Source organism: Pituophis catenifer, unplaced genomic scaffold (assembly GCF_029215685.1).
Source record: "Pituophis catenifer annectens isolate HBS135680 unplaced genomic scaffold, rPitCat1.0.hap2 SCAF_3, whole genome shotgun sequence".
NCBI lineage: Eukaryota > Metazoa > Chordata > Lepidosauria > Squamata > Colubridae > Pituophis > Pituophis catenifer.
The window spans coordinates 124,861,796-124,875,918 of record NW_027256883.1 but is presented as its reverse complement, the minus strand read 5'-3'; the positions used below and the strand labels follow the sequence as shown (position 1 = coordinate 124,875,918).

General features: G+C 35.8%; 1 protein-coding gene across 1 annotated transcript; it reads right to left on the bottom strand.

Moving 5' to 3' along the window:
- Window positions 1-258: 258 nt before the first annotated feature.
- Window positions 259-14,054, bottom strand: HENMT1 (HEN methyltransferase 1). Its single transcript, XM_070941038.1, has 7 exons — window positions 13,742-14,054; window positions 11,214-11,338; window positions 8,259-8,371; window positions 7,517-7,651; window positions 6,502-6,684; window positions 3,056-3,230; window positions 259-1,481 (listed from the first exon to the last, which is right to left on the bottom strand). The coding sequence occupies exons 2-7, from the start codon at window positions 11,328-11,330 to the stop codon at window positions 1,050-1,052; spliced, it is 1,155 nt and encodes a 384-aa protein (XP_070797139.1). The 5' UTR covers window positions 11,331-11,338; window positions 13,742-14,054; the 3' UTR covers window positions 259-1,049.
- Between the last annotated feature and the right edge of the window lie 69 nt (window positions 14,055-14,123).

Sequence of the window (14,123 nt, the reverse complement as noted above, 5' to 3'; positions counted from 1 at the left end):
AAACTAATTATAGAAAAATCATATTTGTCAACAGAATGTACAGAGAACAGCCTTTATATTTCTAAATATGAAGAGATAGAATGAAGATATTTTATTATAATTGAGCGAAAATATTTGATATAAACCAGTTTAATGACACCAAAGTGAGGACTGCATCTTATCACTAACGATGTTTTAGATTTAGAACATCCATCACAAAAAGAATTATGACAGGATCAGTTTCTGTCATTCCTGTAATGATAGAATTTGAAAGCACGATCGAAACTATCTGTATAGTTATTCCCAGCTGCAAATCAATCACTATGCATGCTTGTCATTTTCAGAAAAATGCAACATGTAATTGGCAAGTTATTATTTTGTAGCATAGAAACATTAAGACATTTGGAGAAAAAGTTCCAAAGCATAATACATGATTACAGGGGATTTATTAAGTACTTAATGTTTACCATACTTTAGTATTACTAGCAAATACTTCATTTTATCTAGTATATACTAATGATCTTTTGTACAGCAATCTCTATATTTTAGTACAAAACTTCTTAAATTTTACATTTTCCAGTATTAAAATTGGGAAAATCATTTTTTAAACTTTTGTTTCAATAACTTTTTTTTTTGCTTTGTGATTAGACTGACATCTTTTCATATGCATTCTTATTCAGAGTTATGTAGTAAAACACATGGACGAGTAAACTTCACTCTCACTCTACTTCCAATTATTTGAAAAGTTGTATTGCTTACTTGGGTTTGAATTTTTTATTTTTTGTTACACTTTTAAGGGAGGATTTTCCCCCTCCCCCTTAAGTACTATATAGTATAACATTACCTTATCCACTTTGTGGGCAATGGCCTCTTGGGAATAAGCTACCTTCCTCAGGTGAAAAACAAAACCAAGTGCCACTCTTGGACACTAAGAAGTTACTCAACCATATATAATCCAATTTAATGTGAAAATGTCACATCTGATTATAGTATTTAAGTCCAATTTTAAACCAGCAATTACTAGTATTTCAATTAGTAGACTGTTCTGTTCATAACAGGAACAGTTCTTTTTAATTCTGATCACCATCCTGTTGTTCATCTTCATATTCCATCTCAATCATCACTGCAGAACCATCATGGCTTAGTGTGATTTTGCCAGTTATGAGCTTACTGAGTTTTTCAAAGGTACCACAAAGTTGATTCACTTTGGAAAAAGAAAAGATTTTTGCAAGAGGTACATAGATAACATTTCCCTTAGCCATCGGCTGCATAATTTTACTATCAGCTTCAGAGAAAGGAAAATCATCCAAATACATCTGGAAACTAGATTGCTGAAATTGGGATTCTGTTCCAATAAGAGTATCACAGTGCTTTTTATCTTCAGATTTTTTATAGTCCAGTTGTTTCCTTGCAATTATCTCTGCTGCTCGAAAAACTTCATTGACCACTGCATTCTGCAAATACTTTTCATCTTTAAGACTTGGATATATGACTTTGAAAATCTTTCTCAAGAAAAAACAAAATTCAAGACATTTATATAGCACATCAATTGTTTAAAGTCTTTACATATTTAGCTTTTTAGCACTATAAACTATACTCAACTTTAAACTTTATGGCAAGTTTACAATAAATCAGAATCAAGTTATAAACAACTAATTCTTTACATTTTCTGTGTAGATGCTCTTCCCACCTTAGGTACACAATAGGTACAGCTCCTTCCTGAGAGTTCAAGGAGCATAAAGCAAAATCATGATAAGTTCTGCCCCCGATAGCCTCCCACCGGCCAGTACGCTCCCACAGAGAGGGGCTCCTCCGGGTGCCATCGGCCAAACAATGCCGACTGGCGGCCCCAGGGGGACAGCTTTCTCTGTGGGAGCACCTGCCCTCTGGAACGAGCTCCCCCCCGGAGATACAGATGATTCCAGACTTACATACTTTCTGTCGGGCCCTTAAAACCTTTTTATTTCATCAAGTCAGGCAGGCCTAATCTCTCCAATTGTGTATTTTAATTTGGATTATTAATGGGAGATTTTAACTGTCGGGCCAAATTGTTTAATTCATTTTTAAATTGTTTTTATATTTTGTATTTGATGTTTTTTACTTCTGGCTGCTCACCGCCCTTAGTCCTTTGGGAGAAGGGCGGTATATAAATTTAAATTTTAAATTAAATTAAAATAAAATAGCAGAAGCCTGGAAATATCGTAAAATTTGAACATGAGAAATTTGAACAAGCATGAGGGCCCAGACAAATATGCTCAGAACAAGTAAAAAAAATCTAGCAATACATAAAGCAATTTATCTTACCTGAAATTTTGCACAAATTACAAGAAAGTTATTACAATCCACTGTTTACATGCTGATAGAAAGTAAATCTCCTTAAACATGAATTTATTTCTAAGAAAGTATATATGTAGAACTATAAATATGCAAGATATAATTGTTTCATTGAGTAGATTTCTTCTCATTTTTTACATATTTTACCTACAATTTGGGTCTTGGGAGCCAGCTTGCTTTTATAATTATTGCAATGTCCTGCAGTCACGTGATTGTGATTTTTGACTTTCCGAGTCAGCTTCAGACATGCAAAATCAATGGGGGAAGCCAAATTCACTTAACAACCACATGATTTACTGAACAACCATGGTGATTTGCTTAATGGCCTTGGCAAGAAATGGTTGTAAAATCAGGTGTATCATGTGATACCTCACTTAATGACTCTGCTAATTGATTTTCCAGTCCCAATTTTGGTCATAATTCAAGGACTATCTGTATTGGTAGTAATCTCATAACATCCAAATGTTTTGGTTTAAATTATCTAAGAATAACAGTAGTTCTTAAGCTCCAGTTGACATATCTGAAAGACTTTCCATACTCTTGCTTCCTTGCTTGACATATTCATTTTGAAGACAACCTGAAATCAACTGAACATTTTTCCAGTAGATATTTTAACGTTTACAGCTACCCTGACCTAAAGTGTGTTTGATATAAAGAGGCAGAAACCCAGTATGATATCTTTCCAAAATAGTTCCTTCAAATGAAAATTGTCTGATCTTACAGAAGAAAAAGATCTACCTACCGTTTTATAAACTCTTCTCTGATATTCTTCAAATCTCTCAGGCTCAACATTTCTTAGTTTTTTTCTTACAAACACTCCAATTTGTGTACAAAATCCAACATCCTTCCCATGAGGTGGTTCTCCTACTCCAGTAAACTCTACTGTGTAATCATAACGAGCAGCAACACTTACAGCCCTAAATTTATGAGAAAAGAAAAATTAAGAAGTCTGAAGGGGTTTATTCTAACAAACAAGCACGTCACACATTCCAATCTTCTATGTCTACTCTTACATGCTTACAATATGGAAATATCTTAACTGCAACAAGAGAGCAAAAAGCCCAATAGAAGAAATAATTGTATTCACTTAGAGTGTCACAACAATACATGGTCATGCTTATGAAAACAGGTCAAAGAAAGAAGGAAGAGTAAGGCTTTCTGGTGGGAAGGGCACTCTATTTCTCCTTTTCTGTTATCACTGCAATGGGAATGTACCTGATAGAGCAGTGATGTGGACAACAGTGACTACTGGAAATAAAGCTACCATTTTACCATGCTTTCTACATGCAAAACCGGTAATGAAAAATTGTCTCCCCGGTTTTGCAGTGTCTCTTTTGGGGTTTGTTTTTTACAACATATTTGGAAGCAAATAGGGCTGAGGCTAACAACTCTTAATTCTGTAACCTCAAAAAGAGAAAGGCAGCAACTTCCATGGTGGCTACCTCTTCTTCATACTATTAAACATGCAGCAAATGATTCAAACCACTCGCTAATAGGCTTTCACAGATAAAAGAGAATTTTGGTATGTTGAATCTAGGAGCTATGATAAGCAAGAGTAATTCAAGACCCATCAGACAGTATTTCTGAATATCACTAGACAAACCCTTTTCAAGATAATTTATTTCTATGAGAAAGGTTAAGATGATAAATTTCACTTTAGTACATGTCTTTTAAAATCTGGGTTCCCACAAATATGTAGAATGGATGTGACTGACTTGTTATATCATTTTCCACTTACTTTCTAATCATTGAGGTTACTGTTAAATCAACTAAATATGATAACACTAAATACAAAACACTCTCACCCCTGTGGGTTTCTTTTTTTTTTTTTTTCTGTCATCATTTCAAAACTGGTGACAGTAAAATATGAGATTGGTTTGATTTTCATTATTTCCTGCTTCATTTCTAGTTCCAATTCAAAGTACTGGTGTTAACATACAAACTACATTATTCTATGGAACTAAATTATTTGAAAATTTTTATTCCCACACATGCCTACTCATACACTGTCATCTTTATCATAAGCTTCCTAACAGACAGGAAGCAGCAGGTGAAGCTAGGCAAAAATCACATCAGATACCTGTACAATTAGCACAGAAGCCCCCCCAAGGCTGTGTGCTCTCTCCACTTCTCTCTATATACCAATGACTGCATCTCAAAAGATCCCTCTGTCAAAGTACTGAAGTTTGCAGATTATACAAGTGATTGGTCTCATTTGAAACAATGATGAATCTGCATACAGACGGGAGATTTTATAACTAGCCTTGTGGTGCAACCAGAACAATCTTGAACTAAATACACTCAAAATTGTAGAAAGATTTTAGCAGAAATCTGCCTGTACTAACACCTCTTACAATACTAGACAACACAGTATCAACAGTAGAGTCCTTCAAGTTTCTAGGTGTTCTGTCCCCATCTCACACACGCACACAAACAGACAGCCGGGGGTTAAATAAACTGGCAGACAACCAATTCTTCCGATAAGACGCTTGGCAGCAACCCAGTAGCTGCTTGCCAAGAACTTTTACTCAATAAACAAAATACATACAGTCAAGGTTTGTCCAGTTCGTAAAATAAATCCAAGGCCGATAATGTTGTTTCCAAAGATGCAATGTGACTCGATAGTAGTTTTGTCTGTCACAGAGTCTGAATGGCCACCTCACCCCCTTTTATACCCTGTGGGGTGTGGTCCAGTGACTCAGCCTAATCTCTGGCACGCCTTTTCTTCTGTTGCGCACGCTCATCTCTGCGATGCTGCTGAGGATCCAGCCAAGACTCATTACCCTCATCACTGTCCACCTGTGGCTGCGTGGACGTGCTTGGCCCCGGCTCTATCTCTTGCCCTTCGGCGGACACCGAAGGCATTGCCAGAGAGGAGGGTCCTGGAGAGGGAGGCCTTGCCAACTCCTCTCCTTCACTCTCGGAGTCCTCTCCTGCCAATGACACAGGCTCAGGTAACGGAGCCACAACACTAGGTTCTATCATATCTTAAGACTTAAAATAGACACCTAACATCAAAAACAACATCAAAAAAGCACAACAAAGAATGTTCTTTCTGTGCCAACTCAGAAAGCTCAAACTGCCCAAAGAGCTGATGATTCAGTTCTACAGAGGAATTATTGAGTCTGTCATCTGCACCTCTATAACTGTCTGGTTTGGCTCTGCAACCCAACAAGACAGACACAGACTTCAGAGGATAATTAGAATTGCAGAAAAAACAATTGCTACCAACCTGCCTTCCATTGAGGACCTTATACTGCACAAGTCAAAAAGAGGGCTGTGAAAATATCTACAGACCCCACATCCTGCACATAAATTGTTTCAACTTCTACCCTCAAAACGACACTATTGGACTCTGCACACCAGAACAAGAAGACACAAGAACAGTTTTTTCCTGAATGCCATCACTCTGCTAAACAACTAATTCCCACAACACTGTCAAATTAACTACTAAGACTGTATTACTATTCTTCTTCTCATCCTTACTAGTACCTATCTCTTCCCACTTATGGCTATATCCATGTTGCTTGTATCTTTACAATTTATATAGTTTTTATTGTTTCCTAGTATGATTTGATTGTTTATTAGTATCCTATGATTATCACTAAGTGTTGTACCCTTATGATTCTTGACTAATATATTTTATTTTTTCTTTATGTACAGAGGACATATGCACCAAAGACAAATTCCTTGTGTGTCCAATCACACTTGGCCAATAAAGAATTCTATTCTATTTTATTCTAGGAAAGCATCACTTCCCAACTGTAGTGAAACACCACTAAGTATCTACTATTTCTCTCTCTAGCACTAGGCAATGACTTTCTATTTCTCCCAAGCCTTTTAATATAATAGTTCAATATTTAAAATTAATGTATTGCAAAACACTGTTTAATGATTTTGGTTGCTGTTAGACTTTCACGGTTTGTATTTTTAATAGTATTGTTTTAATGTCCGTTTTCATGTCTGATTTAAAGTAGTGCAAGCCTAGGAAAATCTAGTTAAGGGTAGCATATACATTTTTAAAATAGCATAAGAGCAAGGAAGAAAAGATAACCTCCATGCCTTCAGAATTATAATGGTTATTAAAAGCAATGGTTTATTTTATTGCATTTTAATTTTACATTAAAATATCCATATTTGTTTTTTATTCTTTCACCACAAAACATCTACAAGATTGAAGGAACTTACCAGTTCTGAAATTGTGTTCGATTCCATTCAAACTTATGATCTGGATGTCTAAATAATGATACAGTTGGAAGTAAATAATTGAATTCTGAGTTTGGTGTGCTAATTACAATCATGGCTGGAGACATGAAACCAAATACTACTTCTGGAAATTTCTCAAGCTCTTTTGCTTCTAGGTGTTCTATTCTGTAATACGAAATTGTAAAAAAGATCTTTTTACTTCTCAGATCAAGTGAATATATTTACTTTTAACAATATCCCAGGACTTCAATGCACTTGTTACAATGAAATGATGCAGAGAACAGAAGTGATCACCAATATTCAAATTTTGGACACAGATGGAAAATCAATGGCACAGGAGCGAAACCAGAGTAGGAGAGAGAGGATCACTGTTCTGTTTGTCCTGAATCACAAATTAACTTTAATATACTGCACTGCCAGTATAAAAATTGGGCTTTTATACTTCTTTACTTCCAGATCATATTTGCATTGTTCTATGGTCTAAGAAATTGGAAAACTAAGAGAAGACATCCCTTATTTATGAAACTTTGCTAAGAACAGGAAACAGAAATGTATAAATATCCTAGATAACCCATAATCCTTTGAGTCATTCTTTCAGAGATATTTCCTCACCAATTTCCTTAATGCCTTCAACAATAATAGAACTTCTAATGTTCTGCCTTCACTGGAAAAGGCAGGATACATTCAAAGACGTAGCTGAAAACAGCCCATATTGAATTGCATAGCACAGTCAAACATCAGCACAGGAAATGGTTTATGACATTTTGTATAAAATTTTTTATACAAATAATTTTTATAAAATTTCTTCCACAAGAGCCATGGATTCCAGGTTTTGGATGCATTCTGTAAGTTAGCCCATCAGAGGTACCTTGGATCAAAGGTTATAAGAACAAGAATTTGTGTAATATATATATAGAGAGAAAATTGTGTTTTTAGTCACCTGAGTTTGCTTTTTAAACATTCATCAACTAATATAAAATATCAAAGGAATACCCACAGTTCAATGCAGGTTACCATATCAAAGCCCAGCATACAAGGATCTTTGTGAGCAACCGAACCCTGAAGAAGGGTGACTGTCAACTGTCTTTCACTTGGCTGAAGATAGTCACTAGGAAGGGGAGACAACATATACCTGGAAGCAAATAAATTACACAGAATGAAAGCATTGTTTTGTCTATACATGTTGTGGCCTGCCAGCAGCCTGCGCGGATTGTTCCTGATCCCGACGACGAGGAGGCTGAATAAATTTTTGTGGGCACTGAATAAATTTCATACAGCATTATTTTTGGAACTACTGTCCACTTAATTATTTTCCTGAATGAAAATGATAATACGTTTTCCTTACACATTAAAAATTGCAACATAAGCAAAGTTCAAAAATGGCACTATCAGGAAAGCAAAAATGTTTATATATTACTTTTTGATTAATTGTGCTAGAGATCTTTATAGCAATGAAATGCATAGCAGATTGTATATGTGAGAAAGATCAGAAACAAACAACCACATTCTTTGTTCCCTCAACTCCAAAATGTTGTAATCAACTCTCAATTAGGCACTGACCTATCATATCAATATTTTTAAAGAATATTTCAGAAATGGAAAATAGAACTCTCTTAGGAGAGAGAGACATGGAAGGAAGGAAGGAGTGAGGGAGGGAGATAGGTAGGTAGGTAGGTAGGTCGGTAGGTTTGGGGCACAAAACATAGTTTTCCCAAAATTAACTAAAACATTCAACTTACATGGTTTCTTTCATCACTTCTTCACTGATATCTAGCCCAACAAGTTCTTCAATACAATTGCAGAATTTCAGCATCCAGAGTAGTCTACAATCAGCACATCCCAAATCTGCTACCTGTTAATGTGAAATTGATACAATTCCTAATAACATACGTAAGACTTGTTTGATACTGTTTTCTTATGTAATGAAAATGAATGCTGATTTAATGCTAGGCTTGATTAGAGTTTATTATATGGTGATAGAGAACTATGATCTACAGCACTGGAAAAAAAAATTGCTGTAACATTCTTAAGGGGACAATATCCTCACTACTACTTGTATTTATACAGCAATCGAATGAAAAAATTACGATGCATATATTAGCAAAACACACCAAAAAAAATTGCACATGTATACGACTCCTAAAATGAATCTTACCTAAAACTAGATCAAATATCTCTAATTTGATAGGTTCACACATCCCACTAAGCAATTATTATTTTAATCCAACTAACGAAGTAAGCCATATTATGCCATGAACCATACAATAATGTGGTTTGTTTTTAATTTAGCAAGCTGTGCAACTGTAGCTTTTCTGTGAATTCTAAATCCATATTTTATGGCTTTGCAAGTTATATATGAATGGATTCAACTGTGGCGCATATATTTATTTATTTATTTATTTATTTATTTATTTATTTATTTATTTATTTATTTATTTATTTTTGAATTTGTATACCACCCTTCTCCCTAAGGACTCAGGGCGGTGTACAGCCACATAAAAACATAGACTACAAATATTAAAATACCATTAAAAGATATATATAAATTTGGCCCCATAATTAAAAACAGTAACAAACCAATTAAAACATTTAAAAAGTGTTAGGCCAGCCCGGCTTGCTGGAAAAAGAAAGTTTTAAGGATTTTTTTCTTTAACATCCATAAGTGCTTGGTGAATAGTGTATTATCTGGGTCAATATACTTTGCATACAATTCTGATAATAGTACCATTTAAAAATACATCATTGTAATTTTTCAATTTCTAACATGTGTATAGTAATTACAATATGTTTCAGTAAATATAATACTATTTTCCCAATTTCTACTTTCTACTTCTTTTTTCTAACACTTAATAAAATAGCCACCATGTTAAAAAAGATTCTGTATCTATCCATCATCTCTTGCTCTTTTTTGAATTTCAAGTCTTATTAACTTTTTGGTGACTCTTGCTTCTCCTCTGGTATTTTGTAACTCCTTTTATCATGTTTATTTGATCTAAATATTTACTCTGCCACAGTATCTCTCTTGCTGTTGAATCTCTAGAGCACCCATCCACAGTTCCCCCATCATTTTTAGGGGATCTTTCTCTTTATTCTCTTTTCTATTTTGAATTCTTAAAAAATATTCTATTTGTTCCATGTTAGAAATTACTGCTCTCTCTCCCATCTCTTTATCTGCTTGTATAATTTTTGGAATTATCTCCTCTATTCCTTCCTCAGCTCTTTCTGGACTCTCCTCTATTTTCTGAATTTTTTGTTCATTTTTTTTATTGTCATTTGCCAGGGTTTTCCTAATCTCCCAATATCAATTCCATCATCTCCCTATGATTCCTTGTTATATCTTCCGTAATACTTTGAAACATTAATAATATTTTTTTATAAACTGCATTGTTTTCTCCCTCTGAGGCATTTTGTGCTGGCATACTGCACTATTCACTACTCAATATTCCACCAAAATTTCAATATCCCAATTGTCCAAAAACACCAGTATTAATAAAATTTACAGTCCTGGAACTGTTCCTTAAAATCCCCTAAATTTATAATCCTTAAAATTTTCCAATTTGCACCCTCTAAATTTTCCAAATTTTTAAGTCTTATTCAATTTTTCTTTCTTCTTTCGCCTTGTAGAATCTTCTGTCAGACAAGTTTAATAATCCAGATTAGCCCATCAAATTTCCCCAGATGTCTTTAATCCACAGTCAAATATTCAATTTCAATGATGTTTCTTGTTAATTGTCTTCAAACGGTTCACTAAACTGTGGCTTTTCAATTAACTATGATCAAGCCAACAACAGCTTATTTGTGACTTCAGATTATATCACTTATCCACTACCCTTTATTTTTCTGATCTGGGTCTACTGTTTTATTGAAATGCTTTTTCACAGCATCTACTTGATTAACAACCACAATATTTAAAATGTACGCCCCTCAGTGCTGTGGTTCCCAATCTGTGCACTGCAATACCTTGGAGAACCATAACAGGATATTTTACTAAACAAAACTTTCTAACTATTCTGGGGTACTTGCAGTGCAGAGTTTGGGAACTACTATAGCAGCGATGGCGAACCGAGTGCCCAAACCGGAATGTGTGTGTATGTGCGTGCATGCACACACACCGGAACACTGGAAACCTGAAGACCAGCTGGCCCATGCATGCATGCCTGTTTTTTGGCTGGGTTTTTTTTTTTTTGGACATTTTCAGGATGTTTTTGGGCCGTTTTCAGGCCATTTTTCAGGCCAAAAACGGCCTGAAAACAACCCGAAAAATGACCTGTTTTTGGGCCGGTTTTCGGGCCATTTTGGGGGCTGTTTTCTGGTGCTCCGGCGCCTGCGAAGACCAGCTGGCCGGCACACCGGAAACCAGAAAAGCTGGCGATGATGGCTCTGTGTGCCACCTCTGGCACCCGTGCCATAGGTTCGCCATCACGGTACTAGAGGTTCCATAAAATAAGAAAGTTTAAGAATCTTTACCTTAGTGTAAAAAATACTAAACACACAAAAAAATACAATTTATACTATTCATGACAAATACATAAATCCTCCTTATATTAGTTGTTTGGAGTCTTCCTACAGTATTATAATTCCTAATTCAATTTTTTAAATGTGTTTTCTCACAGCAAAGTAATAACTTTAAGGTAATAGAGTTCTAATACAGTCAGCCATACTGAAAAAAATTGTACTAGGAAACACATACTAACCTTTTTAGGTTTATGCTTATCCACCAACTGCTTAATAAAATGGTAACGTTGCTTATACAATGGTGGTGTAAATGTAATAATCCTCACAAGGTCATCTTTTTTCATTGTTCCATCCATATTCAAAACTAAGAACAAAAAATAGCATTATTTAAATGCTATACAGGTAGTCTTCGACTTGTAAGTTTTTTTTAGTAAGTTAATAACAGCACTGAAAGTGACTTGACTGTTTTTAACACATACAACTATTGCAGTATTCCCATGGTCACGTGATCAAAATTCAGATGCTCAGCAATTGATTTATATTTATGACGGTTGCAGCAGTCCAGGGTATTGTGATAATCTTTTCTGACCTTCTGACAAGCAAAGACAATGCGGAAGCCAGATTCACTTAACAACCGTGTTACTAACTTAACTGCAGGAATTCACTTAACAATTGTGGCTAGAAAGATCATAAAATGGGGCAAAATTTACTTAACAAATGTCTTAACTTAGCAACAGAAATTTTGAGTTCAATTTTGGTCATAAGTCAAGGACTGCCTGTAGTCTCAGAAACTCTTGTGCAAATTGAGATCCGAGTATATTTCATGGCTCTATAAATTACATACATATATACAAATATTGGAATCTGCTTTCTTTTGATTGTCATTATGGTTATCAAAATTTCTTTCACATTCCTTTTTCCTATAGAATTAATCTGCAACTCTTGAAATAAATCAGGTTTGATCTTATTTATACATGTCATTAAGTAATTCAATTGATACTGAACTTCTTTGGAGTTTTTTGACAAGATGAGATCTTTGATTTTCATTTTCTCTTTTTAGTTAGGCCTTTTATTCTAACACAGAATACTTTTTAAAACAATTGTGAATCAAAATAAAGACAAAGCAAGTCTGGGTTTTCGACTTTTTTCCTTTTTTTAATTACTTTATTAATGATCTGGTATATGAACTAAGTGAACTGTATTTCTTTCCTTCCTCTATATGAGAAAAAAGATTTCACTTTAGCCTTATGCAGATGATATGGTTTTGTTTACTTAAGCTCAGATAGCAGATGATAAATCTAAAGTGACTGTGTTTAAAGATGAAATGCCACATAGTAATAGCCAAAATAAAATTGAACAAAATTCCTCATATCAGTATCTTGGAATTTTCGGTGGTTTAGGTTGATTGAATTCTAATGTGAAAGCACTAAACCTAAAGACTTTGGATTTTTGATCACAGAGGCAGGAGTGGTGTCCCCTGCAACACAACCCACGATTTACATACAGCCTGTGTGTGGCTTCCACCCCCCACCCCCCAATGCATCCCTGCATTTCTTAACTGGAACACCTTCTGCTTAATAACCTGCAGTTTGGCGTTAACGATTGGGAGTGTTATATTTTTAAATATATTTTTGTTATTTCATCATTCTCTGTAAGAAATTCGAGTCTAAAAAACTGGTATGGTTAAAATAGATTTATCCTCATTCATCTCTGTAAACTAATCTCCAGACATATCTAATCTACTTGCTACCTGGGTCTCCTCTCTTTCCTACTTTAGATCCCCCCTTTTTTCCCCTCTATCAGAGAAATGAATTCATCCAAATTGTGTAGGCATTCCCCCTTTTTCACCCATTGGGATTTTATCTATAATCACAAGCAAGAAGTTAATGTGACTATCTTTTTCTAATCTGAACTCTTAAGTACAAAAACCATTTACATTTGAAGCCCAAGGAAACTGGGTCCATTTTATATCACTGTCTCCCAATGAACACCAGTCAACTGTGCGGTCAAGTGGAGCAATTTCGCCAAACTTGTCAATTATTTCTATGGATGGAAACTAATCAAGGAGAGAAGCAACCTAGAACTAAGGAGAAACTTCCTAACAGTGGGAACAATAAACCAATGGAACAGCTTCCGTCCAGAAGTTGTGGGCGCTCTAACATTGGAGGCTTTCAAGAAAAGACTGGACAACCACTTGTCTGAAATGGTCTTGTCTCCTGCTTGAGCAGGGGGCTGGACTAATGACCCCCAAGGTCCCTTCCAACTCTGTTATTCTATGTTCTATGAGATTTTAACACTAGTGGTAGGTGAAAAAGAAAAAGCGAATGCAAAAGTTGAAGAGATTTTAGTGCTTCAGTAACTTGTTGAATCACAAGTGACAAGGCATTCCAGATCTCTTTTATCATTCTAGTACCCAAAGGTACTTTTTCAAGAAGCAACTGGAGTTTCTGTTTTTTCTTTGAACATGTGTTTCGCTTCTTGGATGAGAAGCAAAAAGTCTTCAAAGAAAAAACAGAAAGTCCAGTTGCCTCTTGAAAAAGCACCTTTGGGACAACCATGACCTGGATAACTGAGACTCTCCATAGACTTTTACCATTCTAGTTCTCAAAACCTGTATGCCTTTTTTTTTTTAAAGGATATTTTTATATCATTAAAAAAAGCCTATCAGTGAAGTGCGTTTAAGACCTTATTAAAAACGCTCAAATAACACACACACACACACACACCACCTAAGCCTTGCACTACAATTTTAACAGTTCACAATTACGGTGCTAGACGTGCTTGACGAGACCGAAGAGCTGAGCTGAGTTTACAACAGAGCCCTCGGCTACCATACGGTCAGCCTCATTGCAATTCCGCGTGTCCTGCAAGCACAGCCACAGGAGACGTAGCCTTCGTCTCAATTCTTCTTCTCAACGGCGCTCTATTACTACTACGTGAAACGCCAGGCGTTGCAATATGTGGGCGGTTGGGCCCTCCTCACCCTCGCCCAACCAAACAAGCGAAGCAGGCTTCGGCCTCGCGTGCTCTCCGAGCCCAACCGAAGGGAAGCCGCGCGCTCCTCCTCCCCTCCTCCGCGGGCTTTCCGAGCAGTCCTCGGAGCCGGCTCAACAACCTCCTCTTCTCAGCCCCCCCCCACCAAGCTGCGA

Coding starts and splice junctions, on each gene's coding strand:
- HENMT1 (XM_070941038.1), bottom strand. CDS start 11,330: ATGGATGGAACAATGAAAAAAGATGACCTTGTGAGGATTATTACATTT. Junction 6,685..7,516: donor ATGGTAACCTGCATTGAACT/GTGGGTATTCCT, acceptor TTCGTATTACAG/AATAGAACACCTAGAAGCAA. Junction 1,482..3,055: donor AGAGAAGAGTTTATAAAACG/GTAGGTAGATCT, acceptor TTCTTGAGAAAG/ATTTTCAAAGTCATATATCC.